The 23,156-nt window shown below is 30.1% G+C and overlaps 1 protein-coding gene across 1 annotated transcript; it reads right to left on the bottom strand.

Moving 5' to 3' along the window:
- Nucleotides 1–17,933: 17,933 nt before the first annotated feature.
- LOC103493354 (CASP-like protein 2C1) lies at nt 17,934–21,497 on the bottom strand. The gene is made up of 3 exons (XM_051084614.1): nt 21,162–21,497; nt 20,089–20,236; nt 17,934–18,361 (listed from the first exon to the last, which is right to left on the bottom strand). The coding sequence occupies exons 1-3, from the start codon at nt 21,314–21,316 to the stop codon at nt 18,098–18,100; spliced, it is 567 nt and encodes a 188-aa protein (XP_050940571.1). The 5' UTR covers nt 21,317–21,497; the 3' UTR covers nt 17,934–18,097.
- Between the last annotated feature and the right edge of the window lie 1,659 nt (nt 21,498–23,156).

Below are 23,156 nucleotides of genomic sequence, written 5' to 3'. Positions count from 1 at the left end.
TATTTTATTCAAAAGTTAAACTGTCCAAATTATTTTTATTTTTATTTTTTTTAAACAAAGTTTTGCATTTTTCTAAAATTTTTAAATCGTACATATTTCTTTGTTTTGAAAAAAAGTGTTCAATCATAATACTTATTTTTTAGAAAGGTTTGATTTAAATAATTACTTATCCTGGTTGTTGAGTCATTGGCTTTAATCATACATGCTTTAAAGAGAGTAGTGTTTACCTTGTAAAGGTACATGAAAAACTTTACATTTTCTAAAATTAATTAAATATATATTTTTCTAAAAACAATAATAGAGAGAGTAGTGTTTACTTTCGTTATAGTTCTTGTAAAAGTGCATGAAAACCTTATTTACTTTTTTTTTTCTTTTTTTAATTATTAATTTATTTTCATTATTATTATTATTATTGTTGTTAATTAATTTTTTATTTTTGCTTTTATTTTATTTTATTTTGTGCAAACTAAAATGACTATTTTTTTTCCTTTTGTCTTTCTCTTTGTCATAATTTTGCAAAAAGAAACAATTGTAAAACACCAAGATGTCCAATATGTCAATGCATTCATCTTTTGAATTTAATGTTTGATGAGCCAAGTAATGTTCTTAAATGGGCTGAAGAGATGCAACAAAAATTTGGAGATAATATAAACAATTCTTCTCAAGTATCAATACTATCCAGATGCCAACTCTCTTTTACACAAAATGATTTAGCGAATCTAAAGATGATCTGGGAAGCATTGACACCTCAGCTCAGATTCATGTTTTCAAAGAAGTATGGACATATAGCAGAGTTGACGTACATACCGATGAATTATTTTGCCTTGAGAGCCATAATTAAATTTTGGAATCCAGCATATGGTTGTTTCACGTTTGGGTCGTGTGATTTACTGTCAACCATAGAAGAATATCAAACTATGCTTAACATGCCTGAAAAAGAAAGGGAAATTGTTTATTTCTTCAACCTTAATCATAAAAAAAGGACTTTATCAAACTTTTTAGAAACCATCCATGCCATAGAAATTCAAAAGCATATTAAGTTAAGGGTGGGGAAGAGAATGTGCCATTTGATTATCTAATAAAGATGACACAAACTTACATTGATGAAGACAAAGGTCTTAGTCTCTTGGCATTGTGCATTTATGGAGTGGTGATTTTTCCTAAGGCAAAGGGTTATGTTGATGGGAAAGTGATCATATTTTTTTTTTGAAATAGAACGAAAAGTCAATCCTATTATACCTATATTGGCTGAAACTTTTCAATCTATTAACTATTGTAGAAATAAAGGGGAATGAAAATTAAATTGTTGTGTTATTTTATTATATACTTGGATACATAACCATATCAAATTTTCCGCAGAGTTTAGGTGTTCAAGGTTAGATTTCAGTAGCCCATGGAACTAAATGTGCAACACAATGAGTGAGTTTGGTATGACAGTGAGATCCAACATATCCAAGGAAGGAGGCTTGGGTGTCTTTCTGTGCAAAAATGACTTCTGAAAATATCATATGAAAGGCTCAATGGATGCCTTTAAAGGCGGTGATATATAGATGTGGAGATTTTCATAGTGTGCCTTTGTTGGGATCATGGGGAGGTGTTAACTATACATCATTGTTAGTTTTGCGTCAGATGTGGCTCAAACAGTCTATACCACCAACTCATAATCTACAAAAGTCTAACTTTTCATATGATTATGAAGATTGTCAAGGAAAAAAACGTCGACCAGTATGCGCATGGAAATCCATGAGGAAGATAAAAGACAAAGTTCACTACGAAAGAGCTACCAGTGGATACGAGGCATGACAGGTAAACAGAAGGAAGAATATAATGGTTACCTTAAGGGATGTAGTTCAAAAAGGTAAAAGAGATAAGCTTTGAACAACCAAATCAGTGGGTTGAGAAGAGCATAGAATTAGAAGAGAAAAATCGACTGTTAGAGCAAGAGAACCATATATACAAAGACAAGTCAATGAATGGATCATGCAACTTATTTACAGAAAGAACTTGAAAAGACCAAGAGTTTCTTAAGAAATCAAGATAAGTTAGAAAAGAATCTTGAGGCGTTAGATAAGGAGATGAGACAAATGAATAAAGCAAATAGAAGTTTGAAAAATGAAAAGACAACATTGCAAGCAACAGTGGAGTCGCAAGATAATATATTAAAGATTTAGAAAGTGGGAAGGTTCTCGAGCTTACCAATGATTTGAATACATCAATTGGAAAACAGAAAACACAAATAGTGGATTTGGAAGCACACAATCATTATTTGCATCAAATTGTTGATAGCCTACATCTGAAGATTGCCGAGCACTCTAAAGAGTATGAGATACTGAAAAATTATGCTAATTCCTTACATTATTAACTTACTGTATTTCAAAATTCAAGTGAGAGGATAGTGCAGGAACATGAGTCATTGAAGACGGATTGCATGAAAATGAAGGTTGATTATGATCTACAAATGAGAGATTTTCAAGTGCTAGTGGAACGTGTAGATTAGACGATTTTGAGGGTTAATTGTTTCTCAGTGCAACCTCATGCAGATCATCTAAATAGATTCTTGAAGATGATATGTAGAGAACTCGGACATTTTAGTCGTTTTCATTAAATTGTTTGTTTTGCTGTTAATGACAATAAGAGTGATATTTATTACATTTGTTTGTCTCTGGTTTTAGTTTGATTTTTAGTCTGTCAAGTTTACATTTTGTTTGTTTGGTTTTATTACTGTATTTGAGTTTTATTCACTAAAATTTGTTTTTCTCTCCATCTCTCTCTTCCCCATTCTCTTTTAGTTCAAAGTTTTTTTAAAATCATCAATGGAAAATATAGCTTGTCCTACTCCAATTCGCCATCCTTACAATACGAGGAATAAAAGTTGAATCATGGAAGAACAAGATAAGGACAAGGATAAAATGAGGCAAAAGATTAATAATCTTGGGAAACAAGTTTAAAAAATACTAGAATTGCTTTCAATGGGGAAAGGAAAAGTCGTCGTAGATACAACACAATTAAGACACTGATGATCCCATTTATCCTCTAAGATTCATGCCATGCCACATGAATGTTCCGCAGTCTCAAATCACTCAACACTATGTTGCTACGAATCCGCTCTTTGTTGTTCCACCTCCTGTTCCAAATATAGAACAATTGGCAGTTCAAGCTAAAATTCAAGACATGGGTTAAAACGAGAACACTTTGGTCAAGCAAAAACAAGATGTTTTGGAAGAAAGGTTGCGAGCAATTGAAGAGACTGATGTCTGTGGAAATATAGATGCAACACATTTGTGCTTGGTGCCAAGCTTGATCATTCCAACAAAGTTTAAAATTCTTGAATTCGATAAATATGATGGATCATCGTGTCCAAGGAGTCATCTTATAATGTACTGTAGAAAGCAGTGTCATGGCAGTATAAAAGTAGTGGTATGGTGGTTGATAACATTATAGGAATCAACGGGATAACTTGAAATAGAAGATGTTACAAACTAGATAATTTAACAGTCCCTTCATATGGTCTGATAATGGGGAAAGGGAGGAAAAATGAGAAAAGAAATGTGAAGGAGCATTGCAAAGAGCAAGATTTAGAGATGCCTATTATTGCAAAAGAAGAGTACAAAAAGCTTGTCACGGATGAAGAAGTAAATGAATTCTTGAAAATAGTAAAATAAAGTGAGTATAAGATCATAGAGCAAATGCATCATCTCTAGCTCGGATTTCTTTATTATCTTTTTTTTTTCAATTTTGAGCCTCATCGCAAAGTGCTATTAGATATTTTGAACAAGGCACATGTCAGACATGACATTTCAGTGGAAAAGTTCAAGGGAACTATCGAAAACATTACATCTTCAAATTTCATAGTCTTCACAGATGATGAAATTTCTCATGAAGGTTTAGCCCATACAAAAGCAATGCATATTCAAGTGAAGTGCAAAGACTATGTCATCACAAGAGTTTTAGTAGATAATAGATCAACTCTTAATATAATGTCTAAATCTACACTATTGAAGCTTCCAGTGGACATGTCACACATAAAATCAAGTACTATGGTTGTGAGAGCTTTTGATGGGTCACGTAGAGAAGTAATAGGTGACATTGAATTACCAATCAAAATTGGCCCATGTACTTACAATATAGTCTTTCAAGTCATGGAAATAATACCCCACATACATTTTTTTATTAGGACGTCCTTGGATTCACTCCACAGGAGTTGTGCCATCCACATTGCATAAAAAATTGAAATTTATTATTGTTGGGAGTAAGATGATTTGTTTGATGGGAGAGGAAGATTTCTTCATAACAAAACCGGACTCAACCCCATATGTTGAGGCGACAGAGGAAGCATTAGAGTGTCCTTTTGAAATTTCTCGTGCAATTATGATAGAGGTAGTTGTAGATGAAGTGATATAGCAACACAGGTCTAAAGTTGAAGTTATGACCACTAGGGTAATGGGAGGTAGAGGATATTCTTTGAATTGAAACTTAGAGGCACTTTTAAAATACCGAGCGATGATGGGAGGTGGTTTGGGTTATAAGCCATCCATATACGATAAGATTAGGCTTCAAGAAGAAAAGAAGAAAAAGTGTTTGGCAAAGCTAGAGATAAGGGAGTTTGATCCAAGTTTAAAATTTATACCAACATTATATGATACTTTCAAGAGTTCTGGTATAAGTTACTCATCACATAACTCTGATTTGAAGGATGATCTGTTAAAGATGATGGGAAGGTTATTGATTGCAGTTGTGGCACAAGAAGCATCATTTGAAGGCAACACAGTTTATGCATGTCCACCTGATTTTGAGCTTAACACTTGGGATATTGCAGATCTACCTGCAGGGATGAAAACCCTTTACGGCGGAAAATTACAGAAACCCAATTTTAATTGGAACCTTAAAATTACCAATACATTGGCAAAAAAAATTACAAAAACAATTTTTATGGTTAAACATGCTTTGAATAAAAATACAGAGAAGAAAACTTACGCTTGTTGACGACTCTGAATCTACCAATCACCAATTTGGGCACCACCACTTGGAAACCTTCCTATTCTCTGATTGAGATGGTTTGTGGGAACCAAAATTTGAATAAGAGAATTTTTGTTAGAGAGAAAATTTTTGGTCAGAGAGAAATAGGAGACCAAAATTTTTCGCAGAACTTCTTCGCAGAACTCACTCCTTGTTACGCAAAGTATTCCCACTTCTTCGGATGGAAGAAGTGGGAAGTTGGAGATAATAAATGGGAACGTGGGAAAACCACCCACGTTCCTTATTAACTTAATAATAATTATTAAGTTAATATATATATATATATATATATATATTAAACTAATTAATTAATTTAATTAAATAATTAATTAATTTAATAATTAATTAAATCATATTTAATTAATATTTTCATTTAAATCATATCTAAATGAATATCTCTCGCATAACCTATAGTTTTAATTTAATTAATTTGATTAAATCAAATTAAACTAAACTATTAATTAATTCTCCAATTAATTAATTTCTAAATTAAATATCTAATATTTAATTTAATCCATAATTTGAATCATATTCAAATATAAATTTCTCTCATAACCTATAGTTTTAATATGAATCATATACACATTAAATTTTAACTTATAGTTTTAATATGAATCTAATTCAAATTAAACTAATATTTGAACTTATTCAAATATTTTATTCTCTCGTAATTTAATTTTGAATCATATCCAAAATTAAATTTATATAATAAAGTCTAATAAACTCTATATTATAATGTATCAATATACATTATATTAATTCGCAAAGTAAATTTGAACATTTCAAATTACAACCAATATAAATAAATCTCATTACTCTTTATGAGCTAGGAAGGGGATCTAATGGACCTACAGATCAGAAGCTACAACGATATGAGATTAATTAGCTAAACTTATTAACTACATTAATCAATATTTATTAATTGTGTACACTCCACTAAAGACTCACAGCTGAACTCTTCTCACTGTAGATATATTTCTGTGTCCATAGATATAGACCAATACCAGTAAGTTAGTCATTCACAAGTGTTCGTAACACCAACTGGGTCAAATTACGTTTTACCCCTAGGTTACCTCTAGCCCTTAAATACCAGTGCTCCTCTAATGAACAACCTGTTTATGGTCCAACCAGTAAACAGAAACCCTTCTCGTGCCATAGAGAGGGTAGGGCCCTTTGTTCAAGTCCCGGAGACACCATTTAAGGGAACACTTAGCTACTTACCCTAAAGGTGGGAATGAGTGAATTCCATCTTGTGTGATTATGCTCCCAGCTCCATACTCGGTCTTGTCCCCAAAATGATAAGCATATTGAGTCGGCAATTTGGCCACTTTCACCCATATAAATCAAAGGACAATCCCTCGCAAACAGGAGTTCATAATACACTCAGGATTAAGACTAAGTCACCTAGGTCATCCTAATAAAATAGAAATCCAACTAGTTAACGGAGTTACGTCTAGTGATTACTATTTCGTGGTTCAGTCTTATGTAAACTCATTGCATAGGATACCCTCACTCACATGTGGCATACATGAACACATTGGATCAATGTGTTTATATCAAATACAATGTGATTCGTATCCATAGTGTTAACAGGATAAGGTACCCAACCTTAACTTCTATACTATAGACCCTTTAAGCTGATCTTGAACATTGATCCCCGTATGTCTCTACATACTGTTCAAGACTCATCAAACAGCTTAGGATGTTAGTTTATTGGATTTAGGTTATTAAGACAAAACTAATAATATAATCAATAACACTTATTGAAATTATAATAATAAAACACTTTATTAATGGCAGTCAATTGATTATATTTACTATCTACGAGTTTTAGGACATAAAACCCAACACTACCTACATTTTCAAGAGAATTTCAAGAGTAATGATTTAGCTTTTATTTGTTTAAATTTTTATTTTTTTCAACGGTTCTATCCAAAGCCATAGTATTTTGTTTGCTTTACAGCATGAATGTACTGTTTTCTTGACATTTAATAAAATTTCCGTATTTTCATTTCATTCGTTCTAATTTCTTCTTCTCTCTACTTTCTTTCTTGCATTTGCAAATTAAACACAAACACAACAACAAATGTGTCTTTTAATAACATCCAACCAAGCATGTCTAGTATTATGCTATAAAAAATAGGAGGAAAAAATGGGGAAAATGAAAATACTAAAAGCGCGAAATTCTTTTTTCTTTTTCGCGTTACGCTTCCATAAACCCCTCCTCCATTTCTCCCTCAGAACCCCTCCCTCCCTTCCCCCTCGATAATTTCCCTCTTCTCAGACCCCTCTACATCAACGTCGTTACCATCTGAACGTCGTCACCGACTCGCCACAATCCTCATCGAACGGTTCCCTACTCGCCGAACTAGTCGCTGGCTCGTCGCTCCAAACTGGTAAACTTCTTTATGCTTCTTCTCTTCTGACTTTACCTTTCGTTTCTTCCTTTTCTCTTCCTTTCACTTTTTAGTAGGTTTTGTCTACTCTTTCTGGTTCTTTTGAACTGCGCCTTTTGCTTCTTTAGTCTTTTTGGTTCTTTATTATACTCTTTTCAATCTGAATAGCTAGCTCGTGCATGAAACACGATTTTCTTCTTCTAAGGAAGATTTTTCTTTTTATGTTTTTCGTCTCTCTTGTGCGTGAAATAGCTACACCCACCTTTTGATTTTCTTCTTCTAAGGCGGGCACCAACAACCACTAAGTAATGATTTAAATCAACAACAATAACCAACAACCTTCTTGTGTGTGTGTGAAGGAACCCAACAATATTTTTTTTCTTTGTTGTTTTCTTATATTTGATTCTAAGGTGGTTCTAGATGGTAATCATCAGTAGTACTCTAAAGAATGGAATTTCTTCGATGGGGTAAATTAATTTTTGATTATTGAATTATTTATATTGTTTCTTAATTGGGTGGTGTGAGTATATCTACAAACTCATTGTGATTAAATGTTGTGTGATTTAGGAGTTAGGTCAAATAATCCAATGATAGTTCATTACTAATTAGTTTTGGGTTATAAGTAATTGCATTTTAGGCTTCTCTTTCATTTTAGGCTGATTTGACTACTTCGTCGATAGATAGATTAATCGTTGATGGGCTTGTGTTAATTTTATAATACTTTTATATTTATTTCATTTTAGCCAAAACCTATTTAGATTTACTTGCACCTTGTCTTAATGGGGATCCCTTCAAATTGATGATATCTTTCACATGTTTGCAGGATAGAAATATCAATTATGTAAGAATATTTTTTTTTTCTACTCTTTTGTAATTCATATTTGATTGTCTATGTATAAGTTGAGGTATTGTGTGCTTTGGATTCAATTATACACCATATTAACACAGGCTATTAGGTAGTAATTATTTCTTTTTTGTATACTTAGGCCTTATATTTCAGGTTCAAGACATAACCTCTTATCTCCTCTTCTGCTTGCAGCTTAGATGAATCATGATTCAATGTCGATAAAAGTTCAAAATTACTTAGGGAAAGAAAGTTATATATGTTCCAGTCTACTAGTGAATTTTTACCGTTGATAGACCTGATGAGTATACAATATGCATTTACACATTCATTTCGTGACAATGTGCATTTACTCATTCATTTCATGACTTTCAAAAGTTGTTAATTAGTAAGATTTTAAAAGAATGTAAGAATGAAATTGTACTAATTTTTGTTGGTTTTTAACAAAAATTTAATTTGGCGATTAAATAGGTTTACTTTGAAGAAGATATATGAGATTTGGAACTTATATGGTTTTACAGATCACCGTTTATTGTTTCTAGTATCTTCCCATGTCATTGTTAGTAATCATGAAGTAGACAACCATGGTTGACTTAATGGTCAATAAGGCCCAAGTCATGGTAACCAACTACTTACGATTTGATATCCTATGAGTTTCTTTGATAACCAAATGTAGTAGGTTTTAGATAGTTTGCCTTAAGGATAGTGGAAGAGCATGCAAGATGGCTAAATACTCGTGAGTATATGAAAAAGAAGGTAGAATAAATTTGTGGTTTCTGAGGTTTAAGTGTATTTTACTGAATTGGTAATTTATGCTGTATAGTTTAGTATAATTTTAATCCCCTTGCTAATGTTTGACATATTGTAGGGCATTTTTTTTCCTCGTGACTTTTTGACCTTCCAAGGTAGAAAATACATCGACCTGTCACTTGTTTCATATCTTCTTGCAGCTAGTCATGCCATGGAATCCTTTACATATTTTTTTTGTAGGATATGAGGAGTTATGGTCTGTTAGTATGTTGTTAGCTGTTATTAGAAAGATGTGGCACTTGTTTTTCTTTCCTATTTCCTGGTGCAGTTAGCCAATCTTGTTATCAATATGTGATACCAATCCTTTGAAGTGTTTTATTAGAGGGGGCTTGATTGCAAGTGTGTGGAGCAATATAGCTTGTACAGTTGAAGTATTCAGCTTCTATTTATGATGCCCCCTCTTCATTATAGTCGCAACTTTATTATAGCATTCAGTTTAGATTCAATTTACTTTTTTATTGTATGGAGATAAGATAAGGCATTAAAACCCTTAACTTAGGTTGTTTTGAGATTCAATACTTCTCTTAAAAAAATTTAGATTGTTTTGAGAGGCAAAGTGCTTACATACTTTTATGAACTTTCATTATTTTGAGAATGAAAGTGGCACTTACGCACTTTTCATTCGTTTCAGAGGTTAAAGTGTTACTCACACACTTTTTGAAAACTTTTGGTTGGTTGAGAATCAAAGTGAGTATAGGATCTTTGTGGGATTGTTACGAGACTTGAAGTGACATTTAAGCATTTTTTTTTTTGCTATTTCAAGTGTTGAATTTGTTGCTTAAAGTGTTGCTTTGAAACTTTTTAGAAACTTTTTACATTGGTTTTGAGAGCTTTATATTGATACTGTCATCATTGCTTTATATTCTAAGTGGTTTGATCATGTTGTGGTCACCTAATGTGTTGGTACTTTAAATAGCTAGGTTGTTGGATGGATTTGGGATTGGGTCTTGTTGCCACTCTTGTTCCTGTTTATATTTCAGAAATTGCCACATCAGAAATAAGAGGCTTCAGGCCAAAAAGGTTCTCAAGAGACTCCATGACATAAAGGATGTTTCAGGTTCATATTTTTACTCTTTATTTAATTTCAGTTCTGATTTTCTATGGTCTTTTAGTTGTGTGCCTTCTAATAGAATGTTTTAGTCACACACATGAGAACTAAGATTCTTTTATTGATTAAAGTTTCATATTCTTATAGCAATCTTTTGTTTTTGTTTTCAACAGTTGCTTGTGTTCATCCTTTTAGTTGTGAGTTCTAAGGACGTTGTTGGTTTTTATTTAGGTTTTGTCAATAACATTGGATGAATGGTGTGACGATGAGATTGATGCAATCAATGATAGATTTTGCCATAATTATCTTAATCTTTTGCGTTCTAAGTTGTCTTCGTTTTTACTCTAGTCATGTGATTCTAGTTTGGTATTCGATTGAGTTGAAGAATTGAAATTGATCTAAGTTATTTTGTTCTTTAGAGAGTTTACTTTTGATCTAATATTAGTTGTTTGAATTCAAATAGAAAGTGTATAATTTAAAAACACTATACGTGTTGCATAGAACACTAACACACAACAAATTCAATTTATTTTAGTGCAATTGATTTATAAACGTACTGGCAACTAATATTAAAATTTTAGAGTTTCTTGTTGTTTAGGATACTAGTTGAGCCATCCATGGATTGGATTGTTTGTTGCTTGTTCTGAATCCTTACCTAACGTTATGATTTTTTTCTTTTTTATCATTTATATGCTTTGTCATTGAAGGGCTTGATGGTGAACACTAATGAAATCCTTAACTATTGGATGTAGTTGAAATTTCTCCAAAGAAAAATCAAAAGCTAGAGAATGGGGCTTCGACTTGAATCCATCATGATGAAGGATCATACCAAAAGTTTTGAAACTTACAACTACTAGCTAATTCAAAGAAAGCTGCACAACTACCATAAATAATTTTTCTTTTCACTTTTTATTTCGTTAGGTATACAAAATTTTGGTGTTATTCTATCAGTCACTTGTGATAATAAGTTGGAACATACATGGGGATTACTAAGTAAGCTCATTAAATCGACTATGTTTTTAAGTTTTTCAGGTATGCTTATTAATTGTCTAGGCCATTAGTTACATGTGAAGTTGCTTTTCTAATTTTGTCTAGATCATGATGTTTCCTTCCAAACTTTTATTAGGCAATTGATATAGGGGCAAACGACTTGTGGTTTCATGATGTTTTTATAACTATAGAAATAATGCTCCAATCATAAATTCAACTTTTTATATTGTTATTAATAGCTCTACAAAAATCGCTATTAAAACTCAATGACATTTTGCTACGACAGCATTCATAAAATGCTACAAAAAAAAATTATAACATTTTTTTCAATATTGTAAAAATAGTTATTGAAATATTTTGATAGCCCTTTTCAAATGCAAAAAAAAAAAAAAAAAAAAAAAGCTATAAAAAGTCTTTTATAGTGTTTTTCCAACGTTATTGAATATTTTATTGAAACATTTTATAGCGATTTTCCAACGCAATAAAAAACGCTAACAAAATGTTTCAATAGCGTATTTTCTCACGTTATAAAAAATATTTATAGCATCATATTTGTGCTATTATTTGGAGATATATTACAGCGTTTTGCATAGCGGTGAAAAAAGGCTATGAAAAGTCATGGACTTTCTATAACATCAGCTATGACAGCATTTTGAAAACGCTATCGAAAATCAACAATAGTGTTTTTTTGATGCTATCATGACTGATATTTCTTGTAGTGAAAAGTCCAAACCCTTTCATATTTATGGGTGTTGTAGGGTGCTAACACGTTCCCTACTTATAGCTGACTCCCAAACCTTAATCTGAATTTACGTAGACCATTTTTTTTTTGTGACCAATCATACCTTAATATGATTGGTGGCGACTCTGGTCCTTTTATTTATTAAGATTAAATAACTGAGGACGTCGGTCGCTCCCCATCACGATCACGTCATGACGGGACAAAACATGTCAATGAAAATGGTTATCTTGATGGACTTTCCATATTCTTGATAGGCAAAAGACAACAAAGTCTCATTTATTGATGATCAAAACCATCAAGAAAAAATTTTCAATGACTTGGTTTGGCCATCAAGAAACCTGGTTTTCTTGATGAGTTTTTCATTATACTTAATGGGCAAAAAACATCAAATTCTCCTTTTCTTGATGGACCATACCATCAAGAAATGATTTTTTATGACATGTTATGACCATCAACAAAATTAGTTTTTTTGATATCTGCCTACTTGATGGGCAATGACCATCAAGGTAGACAATTTTTTATTAGTGAATAATTAATAGAATTAAGATTTTCCAAACATGGTATATGTCGAGTATGAATGATGTTATAAATAACAATTTTGGGACACACGCAAAAAGGTAAAAGATTTGGTCATCAAGATATAATAATACTCCCTTGAATATAGGATAATATATATTCCAAATACAGTGTATTTGAATAGCTCAAAAAATGAGACAAAATATTAGAAATAGCACGAAGACAGTGTATTTTGCAAACAAGATTCAAATTTGGTAAATCTTAACTAAATATTAGACAGGATTGCAACAGCCTCCCTTATAGTAATGACAAATATATATACAAGATTTTCAGTTTTGTTATATTTTAAACAATTTATTAAATAATACACAATAAATACTTTTAATAACAATTTGAATTTAAATTTTAGATCCTCCCCTAAAATAATGTCAAATATAAATACAATATTTCAGTTTTTTTTATATTTTAAAAAATTTAATAAATAATAGATAATATATATTTTTAATAATAATTTAATTTAAATTTTATAATTGTAATTATGCCTCATGCCATTGAATCTTCTTCTTTTAGGTATTATTTGAGAAAAGAAAAGAAGGAGATTAGGAGAGAGGGAGCAGCCAATGCAAGAGACAAACATTAGAGGGAGAAAATTTTTATTGCAAACAAGAGAAGAGAAAAGTACAGCCAACGAAGAGGAAGAAGTCAAACTTTCGACGTAAGCAACGGCGGACATTTTTTAGCAGCGTTTGACGGTGTCCAACGTTGGTCGTGCGTGTGCAGCGGGTTTCATGGATCAGAATGCAAGTTTTCTACCTTTACGATCAACTCTGAAGACCTCTGCTATATAACCATTTTTGTTTAGAACTTCTATGACCAATAATACATAATCTGAGAACCTGCTGGCCTCTAAGAAGAAACAGTTGGAGCTTGGGGTAGCAATAAGAATTTTGAAAGTTATTAACCAATCAACATAGCATCTGGTGTTACCTCAACTGAAAAAAGCTTTATGAGCCCCCACTTCCGAAAGCCAGTACTGTAGTTTTCTCGAGACAATGTCCAAAGAAAGAACATATTCTTTTCTTTCTATCTTACAAGATCTTGGGAGGTTTTTGAATATTGCCATTTTGTTTATTGTATAGAAGGGTAGCTGAAAGAGTATGTAAGAATAGAGGTGAGGTACCTGTTTTGAAAGAAGATCGTTTAATTTGCATGGGATCCATCATATTGAATGTTGTAGCTTCCTGTAGGTACTATAGAATTAATTAAATTGGGTCCGTCGCCGCTAGCATTGTTCCTCGTGTGAATGATTACTAGGTGTTCCGACAGGTAGAAAATGCAGTAGCAACGGTTGAGCTTCATCCCTTCTCTCTCTTCCCTCTCACAATGGTTGCTTTCGTAATATTTTCAATTTTCAATTATAAATTTTATTTTCCCTAGATTTATTCAATTTTATATTTTTGGATTATATTAAAGAAAATTAAAGTCTATTTTCGTTATTCAATTTAAAACAAAATAATTTTATCAAACATGGCAATCTAAAATTTATCAAACACTAATTTAATCTTTCTAAAATCACACTTATCAACAAGTATTTTAAAAGCTACCAAAACTCTAAACTAGACACTTTTCAAAATCATTCTCATTAGTTTTTAGACATATAATCCTACAATTTCTCCCGAATCAACTCAAGCCCAACACTCCAATTCCTTCAATTCAACGAAGTCCCAAATCAAAATTGGAATGGATGAGTATATTTATCCCTATTTTCAAAAATGTCTAATACAAAAATAACTTCACAATTTTTCTAAGTTAAACAAAAACAAAGAAAAAAAAGGGTTGAATTTAGGCCCAAAGAATGATCATATACAGGCTGTTCAAGTAGAACGAAATGATCAATTTATTTATAAATATAAAAAACGCCGAGACATTTTGTTATTTTGCTATGTTTAAAATATATTTTAAATGTTTTTGTTATTTAAAAATATTTCTCATTATATATCCATATAATAAGTCAATGGTAACCAAGTTGGCATTTTGCAAGCTCAATGAAGTGATAAGTCAAACATTACCATTGAATATGGTATGGCAGTTTGCTTTGTATTGAAAGCTTTTATGTACTCATAAATATAAATACATCATTTCTAGAAGAAATACTTCTGATTTAAATTATCATATAATTACTTAAAATAGAAATATAAAATTATTTGAGGGATCTTTTAAACCTATTTATAAATATTTAGAGATTAAAAATATACATTTTAATTTGAAAACTCGGAACCAAATGAGTGTATGTCTTGACATGTTGACTAAAAATATCTATTTTTAAAACTTAGGTATCAAAGACACATTTAGGCCCCTTTCTCCAAACAAAATTCTATCGTTTACATTGGATTAAATAAAAAAAATAACAAAAAAAATGAACATAAATTTTTTTAAAAAACTTATTTATTTATTTTGTTCATAGGAAGGTGAAATGTGTTTTACTTTGCTGAAATCTAACTCATCAACAAAAACTATAAAATAAAACAATAATCTTTTAAAGCTCCATTTGTTAATCATTTTAGGTGTTTGGTAATACATTTGTTTTTTGATTTTTGTTTTAAAATTAAAATTTTAAAAATACGTATATCTGGTAACTTATTTACTTTTTGGTTTTTTAAACAATAAACTTGTTTTTTAAATTACAAAGGAAAATTGAAAATGAAAAAAAAAACTTTCAAAAAATACATTTTGTTTTCTAAAAACAAAAAACAAAATCAGTTACTAAACATATGATTTTTATTTTTAGTGATTAAAAATTTAAAAACGAAATTTAAAAAATGGACAAAACTAAAATACTTATAAAGGGCTTACTTTTTGTTTTTATTTTTGAAAATTAAGTTTTAGATCACACTATTTTTTCACGTACAACTTTCTTTTTTTGTTATCTACTTTTTATCGATAGTTTAAAAACTCAAGCAAAATTTTGAAAATTTACAAATTGTAGATTTTGAAAATTTATTTTTCTTTTGGAATATTAGCTAAGAACTCAACCACTGTATTGTTTGTTCTTCCCAATTGTCACGCTTCCCTTTAGCTCCATCGCTTGTGTACTCTTTTTTCTTTATGAATGAATCTCTTTTGTCTTGGGGCACGATAAGGGTGCTCTAGAGTGTATCAACCTAGTTAACATGTATCGGTATATCTACTGGTATCTCTTGGTTTATGAATAGTTAAGAAAAAATAATAAAGAATTAAATTATATCAATAAATATGCAAAATCATTATAAAATGTGGAGGAAATAGATTCAATTTCCTAAAAATATTCACAAGGCAAGAGGGATCAGATAATGCACCAAGAAATCTCAAATTAGGTTGATATTTCTTTAGCGTGTTTATCACACTCCAAGATCGAAATCGATGTTATTTTAGAAAACCCTAATCTATTTAAATTCTCAAAAACTAAAAACAGAAAATTAGAAATGGTTAATCAAATAAAACTGGTATATTAACCCACTCATTAATGATTACTCACTCTCCTCGTGATCCTAAGACTTCTAATACAAGACACTATCAAACTAAAAATTGAAGTAAAGTTCCATTTATGGAGGGAAAATTTGTTCAATTTTCTTTCTAATTTTTAATACCCACATTGTATTATAGATCATTAATGAAACCGAAAGAAACAAAACAAAAAATTAGATGTTTATTTAATAAGCACGTGGAAAGGTAGCCAAAGGCTCACATTGAATATGCATATATTTATGTGCATTATTTTTTTCATGTTCATAGGACTTACAAACTGTCAATGTGTGAAAGCTTTTAATTTTCATTTTCCTTAGGACCATAGATTTTATTGCCAATCTAACCATGTATAGCTCTAGCCTAGGCCTATAGGTATGAAATTTTTGTTCAATTGATTTTCGAAGTTTTAACAGTGTGAGAAAGATTCGAATATCTGACTTTTTAAATTTATTTTAAAATTGGATTTTCATTTAACTTTTATTGGTATATATTTTTTTTACCTCTTAAATTTGCTCTATTTGCATTATTAATATAATTTTTATTTAGATTTTTACTTCTTAAATTTGCCATATTTAATTTTTTAGCATGTATGTTTATATATGGTTTTATTTAAAAAAATTATGGAAGTCAAGTCTACCCAAAAAAAGGTGCAAATTCTTTGTTGTTTGGTCTCTTATATATGAATGCATCAATTCTGTAGACAAAGAGCAACGAAGATTGCCAAGTTGGAGCTTCAATCCAAACTTATGCATTATGCATAAAGAAGCCTTGGAAAACATCAACTACATATTCATCTCTTGCAACTTCGCTCAAAGGATTCGGGAAGATATTCAAGCTCTCACTGGCCACTGGACTAGCAGATCTCCTCTCTTTGCAAATTATAATGCTAGTTCTATTGCTTTGAATCTTCGAGCTTTTGTTTAACTTATGTACTACTTGGGCTTATCTCTAGTCCTCTGCTTTAATTATATCTTTGTTTTTTGTACTCTCATTCTCTTTCATTAATGAAGTGAGGATGATGAAGGTACTAAGGAGTTGTCCACCTAGTGAAGATATTCTGATGCATCTACTGATCCATTCGTATCTCTTAAAAAAACATCATTTAAAACAATGATTCAGGCAAAGAAAATAATAATATCGTTAGATCCAATTGAGCAACATTTAAATGATGAAAACAAATATTATAATTATTATTGTTATTTTTGCATGACACTTAATGTATTTGCTCGATTGGGTAAATCTTTTGTAATTGTAGTTTTATTTTATGTAATTCAATTATATTTAAACTATAAAATAAAAAATGTTTGAAGAAAATGATATTTGTCAGAGAAGTTTATGTTTCAATTTTTTCAAATTTTAAACAAGAAATAAAAAATTATCAAAGATATTTTTGGTTATCGAAAGTAAGCACATTTCTTAAGAAAGTTGACTTATTATCAATCCTAGTCTAAGTTTTTTGGTATTTGGTTTTTCAAAGTAAGCCTATTTCTTAAAAGAGTTGACTTGTTATCAGTCATATATGTCTTAAAGTATTGAATTTTTGGTTTTTGAAATTGAACTTACTTCCTCTCAATTTTTTAGAATAATTTTTCATATTTTCTAAATAGAAAAAGTATTGAATTCTTAGTCGAATCTCAAAAATGAAAACAACTCTTAAAAAACCAAATGATTAAATTTAGAGGTTATGAAAATATTGATAGAAAGTATATAACTAACAATGCAAAAAATAAATTTAGAGATGAAATGAATGCTTAGATGCTTAATTTTAAAAGAACTAAAATCCAAATAGTTAGGATCTTGGTTATTTGTTTCTACTCTTTTTAAATTAAACCTACAAATACTATTTTTAATATTTATAAGTTTTTATAGATTATCACAATGTTTACTTCACAAAAACTAAATTAAGTTTTCAAAATTTGAAAGAAAAATTCACGATGAAACTAGAGTATACTTGTTTTTGTTTAATTGTTAGAAATCTACCATGAATTAATATATGTGTTTCTTTTAACATAGAAACTAAATTAAACCAGCATAAATTTGGAAAACAGAAAATAGAAAAAGAAATGATTAAACTGAACTGGAGTTCTAAAAATATACTCGATCATTTTTCAAATACAAATTAAATACACACAATTGATAGAGGTAATCAAAAGCCATAAAGGTGTAAAAGCTAGACTTTCGATATCCAAATAGAAAAAGGTCAAGGAAAAGTAGTAAAGAGATAAACGCTTTCACTTGTTGTTGTTGGAAGATTTTAGTCTAAGGAAGTGGTTTGGTGAATAATGCCTAAACAAATTGAAGGCAGAGATGAAGGAAATGAGAAGCAATGCAAAGAAAGCTGCATAGCCACAAAGAAAAGCTCCTCCAACTTGGTAGCAAAATCTATGGAATCTGTTGCATAGCTTCATCCATTGGAAGTCATGAGCTCCGGTCACCGCTAGAAACGCCGCCTCCATCCCTGCCGTGTTCGATGCAAATGTGAGATATGCAGCTACCTGCAGTGTCAATCGTATTTGTTCAAACTACTTCAATGTGCAACGAAGAATTTAATTTGCTAGTTGTTCATCCAATTTTTTTTTTTTTTTTTTTTGTTGTTCAAACTACTTCAATGTGCAATGAAGAATTTATATCGATAAGAAAAATATAAACTTATTTCATAATTTTTAAAGGGTTTTTTTTCCTTTAGTTTGGTTTTTACTCGATTATCATGGTATGCTTTTTAAGTTTTTACTTTTCTTTATGAAATATTATCTCATTCGAAGTCTAAAAAGAAAAAGAATAAACTTGGTTTAAAGTTCATAATTAACAGTTTTTTTTCAAAAAAAAAAAAACCAAATCTTTATCAATCAGGAACCTAAGAACTTTATTAAAAAAGTTACTAGTTTGAGTGCCTAGAGTTTATTTAATTCAATCTTGTTCCTCAAAATTTTATATCTACAAAATTAAAATTTAAATGAGAAGAAAACCAAATTTTCTGTAGATCACTTATATATAAAAATTTGTCACATGAAGTGATTTAATCTCATCTAAATTTTTACCGAAGTCCCTTTTCTAGTAATAATTTTCACATATACTAACATTTAAAATACATTGAAATTAATAAATAAATGGGACTGAAAAAAAACTAAAAACTAAAACATGTATTTGGCACAAGTTTATATTTCATAATTCTCAAAACCTAACCTATAAATAACTTTCATAGTGTTTGGCAATTACAGCACATGGTTTCTTGTGATTAGTACACTTGTCAGTGTCATTTTCCTCCATTATTACACAGGTTGGAGGGAAAAGCTTAGCTTCATTAATTAACCTCCCTCTTTGTGAGGGAAACTAAAGCTGATTACAATATATCATTTTTCTTCAATTTTTCATTTCACTTTCATTTTCAAATTTTAAATACTGAAGTTGTACCAACACATTTTACTTTGATTTCTATACTTTCAAGTTTGGTTTACTATTTATATATTTAGAAAATGTTAGTTAAGACCATAGTTTTAGAAGGTTACATAGTTTTTCTATATTGGTAAAATTTTCTCACAAATTTTATAGAGAATTGAGACCCTTTAATATAAATTTGTGATGGGTAGCTATATTTTAAGAAAATTATTGAGGACAATGTGATGCTAAAATTATAATAAAAGCAAATGAGAAAAAAATAAAAATGAAGGAGTAAGTTGAATATATAGAAATTAAAATGAATAAAAGTTGAAAAATATGACAATATATATATACATGTTTAGAAAGTGAATCACAAAACTAAAAATCCAAAACCAATTTATTGTGAAACTAGCCTTTAAAAATTAAGGTTAAATGATCTAAAGAAGTGATATTGAAAAACTTACCTATGGTTTGAAGGAATTATTTGTTTGAATCTAACTTGTGATCAAGTGTTAAAAAAATTTGTAAATTAAAAAAAAAAAAAAAAAGGTAAAATGCTATTTTTTTAGAACGTTGTTTTACACTGTATTGTATAGATGATAATACATAGTAAAACATTTTTAAAAAATTTATAAATATATATAACAAAATCTAGGTGTGATTTTTACTAATTTTGTTGTATTTGTATTCTTTTATTTTTTCTAAGAAAAAGTTGTTATATGTGCTAAAACTTTGAATGGCATTATAATTACAAATTGATTTCTTTTTTTCTTTTTTTTTTGTGTTTTAAAGTTATTAAAGATAGAATTGATTAGAAGTGTAGTAAAGAGAAATGAAGACATACTTGATCAAGAAAGAAAGAAAGCCAAAATAAGTATATATGAAAGTGAGTCCCTAATTTGGATATTCCTTTTGGCTGAGCAAAAATCCAACATTTGCATAGTTGAAGAATGTTGTAGCCAGCTGCCATTGAATCCACATATATAATTATTCTGTCACCAAAACAAGAAAAGAATATGTATTCTTTTAATTGGGTTTAAAATCAGTAACAGCTAAATATACCTCATTTTAAGAGCAATTTCAATTTAGGAAATACTAATACTTTATTTACCAAATACCAAAGTAAATAGAGTCAATGGCGAGGAGTATTTTCTTTCATTTTTTTTATAGGAAAATTAAAATTAAAATTTTAATTAATTACACTTTTTTAAAAAATATAAATAAAATTATAAACATATTTAATAAAGATGGCACAAGTGATGTTGATAAATAGATAGAAATATATTGGTGCCTATTGGTATATCTATTATTGATATATAAAGTTGTGTTATGTTTATGTGAATATTTTCTAAGGTTTTTGTTCATTTGAAATACTCCAAATAGGTAAACAATGAGATCGATTCCATCTGAACAAGAACTTCAACTTGCCCTTCCAAAATAGTGCCATTTTTGGGCGAAAACGCGCATGCATAGATTGTAATCTTTTGAGTGCCTCCTTGAAATCAACATTCTTCCATTAAATCTCAAATTCTTTTAATTGAATTCCTCTTACAACTTCAAGAGAAATTCATGTCATTTGATACTATATATCAAATAAACATAAAAAGATCAAGTGAGGTTTTAATTTAGCATATACCCTTAAATAATTTCTTCAAACTAAGAGACTGTATAAGCAACAACGAACAATCCCTTCTTTCTTTTATCACTTATTCATCCCAATTAGAGTTTTTGTCGATTCTAAGTTACAATTAATTTAAACATGACTTACCTTGTATACTACAAGTACTTTTCAAAACATCAAAACACAGACGAAAGCTCAACCAAAGGAAGATAGGGGACGACGAAAGATCAGTGAAATGAAAAAATAAAAAGATCAGCAAGAACGAGAGCGAGTGAGAAGAAAGAGAGAAAACTTACACGAGAGCACGCAAACTTTTGAAAGAGGCTTTCTTGTCAACATGAAAGATTTGAACAGTTTCCTTATCAAAACCCAGCAAGAAAACAGATAAAACCAACAAAATAATGGCACAAAATCTCAGAATCCCTTCAGTTTTTACATCCCCAAACCCCATTGTTGCTACTTCTTCTTTCTTTCTTGTTTAACTTTCTTGAGAAACTAGTGAAGAAGATAATTAAGTATCCAAAATAATTTTCCAAGAGAGGGGGCAGCTACCTTTATTTATGACTGCTGGTTGGCCACAATACTCACTTTATAAACTCATTCAAAGGGAAACTCCAAAATGTTCCATTGGTCGACAAACCTCCACGCCAACTTGCCTTTCTATTATTTAATATTATTACCTTCAAACATTATTTTCATATTCAAAGGGAAATAAACTGACCCTTTTGATAATTTAATTATTTTTTATCGTTATAAAATAGTGAAGAAATCAAGATACGGGTTGTTATAGTTGAATTGCATTTTGATTTAATGTTGATATATAATTTGGAATTATATAGCAATATCGTATTGATATATATACATATATACACACACATGAGTCAACTGATGTATAAAATATGAATTATATTTGTTATTCAATAACTGATATACCAAATTTACCGTAGCTAATATACTATCAAAAATTTGAAAATAGTTTAGGGTTTTGTATATTAGTTTAAAATTAGTACAATGAAAATATATGTACAATTAAAATCGTACAACAACAACAACATGCTGATATATTAAATGGAAAACCTCCACATGCTGATATAAAAATGAAAAAGATCGAAACAAAAATATAATATTAATTATAATCAAAGAAATAGCATCCGCCACATGTAACACACAATTAAGTCATGGTATATTAGTTGTTTAGAAATAACATCAACCATCATAACCTAATTAAAGTATTATGCAATATCAATTTTATAAATGATGTATTTTTTTAATTATTTGGTATATGAGTTCACTAATATACCATATTTAATTTAGTTTATATTGATTGATGTAAACTTTTTGCTATATTTACGTATTTAGAAGATCATTATATATATATATATATATGTATATTTAAAAAAAAAATTGTCTTTCTTGAGTCAAATTGTTAGAAGATAAGTAGTATTAAATTTGAAGTTTGTATTTATTAAATCAAGACTTTTAAAATTTATGTCCAATAGAGTTTAGAACTTTTTAAATGTGTTTAATAGTTCTCAAATTCTAGTAAATGTATAAATAAGTTCTTAAGTTTTAATTTTGTGTCAAATAAAATCATAAGATTTAGTTTTATATTTAATAGTGGTCCTTGATCTTTCCTTCATTAACCATAAATTTTAGGGGTGAAAAAAACCGACCCGACCCGATTCGGTTCGGGTTGGATCGGTTAGTAACAACAATGTTACTGGACCGAACCGACCCGATTTAATTCGGTTCGGGTCGGGTCGGGTTTAAAATACCCGATTAGGTCAATATACATTTCCTCTCCTCTTCGATTCTTCTTCAGTCTTCAGCATTTCCTCCTCCAAAGTTCAAAAACCATTTTGTTCCATCGTTTGGCGTCGGCATCTACCTCTTCGTCTGCATCAGCGTCGGCATCTATCTCTTCGTGTTCATCGGCGTCGGCATCTCTTCGTCTTCATCACTTCGCCACTCCATCGTCATCGCCTGTAAGTTCCACACTGACCCATATATTGCTTTATCTTTCTGTCTGTCCCTTTCTCCTTATTATCATCTCTTTAATTTTTAAATTATAGCTTGTCTTGTATTATTTTGGATTTGGGGTCGGCGGTAATGGAGGTTTTGAGGGAGAGAAGGGCTCGGTACTCAGAAACACGAGCAGAAAGAGAATGATGAATGTGGAGTTGAAGTTGGAGAAGAGAAAGGAGAAGGAAAAGGAGAAGACGCATTTTGTTAGTGGGTTTGTGGATGGAATGAGAAATGAGGGATTAGGTTGGGGTGTTGTTCAATGGCCG

This window comes from Cucumis melo, chromosome 5 (genome assembly GCF_025177605.1).
Source record: "Cucumis melo cultivar AY chromosome 5, USDA_Cmelo_AY_1.0, whole genome shotgun sequence".
Taxonomy (NCBI): Eukaryota; Viridiplantae; Streptophyta; class Magnoliopsida; order Cucurbitales; family Cucurbitaceae; genus Cucumis; species Cucumis melo.
Note: the sequence above shows the minus strand (reverse complement) of the source record. Positions and strands in the feature narration are given on the sequence as shown.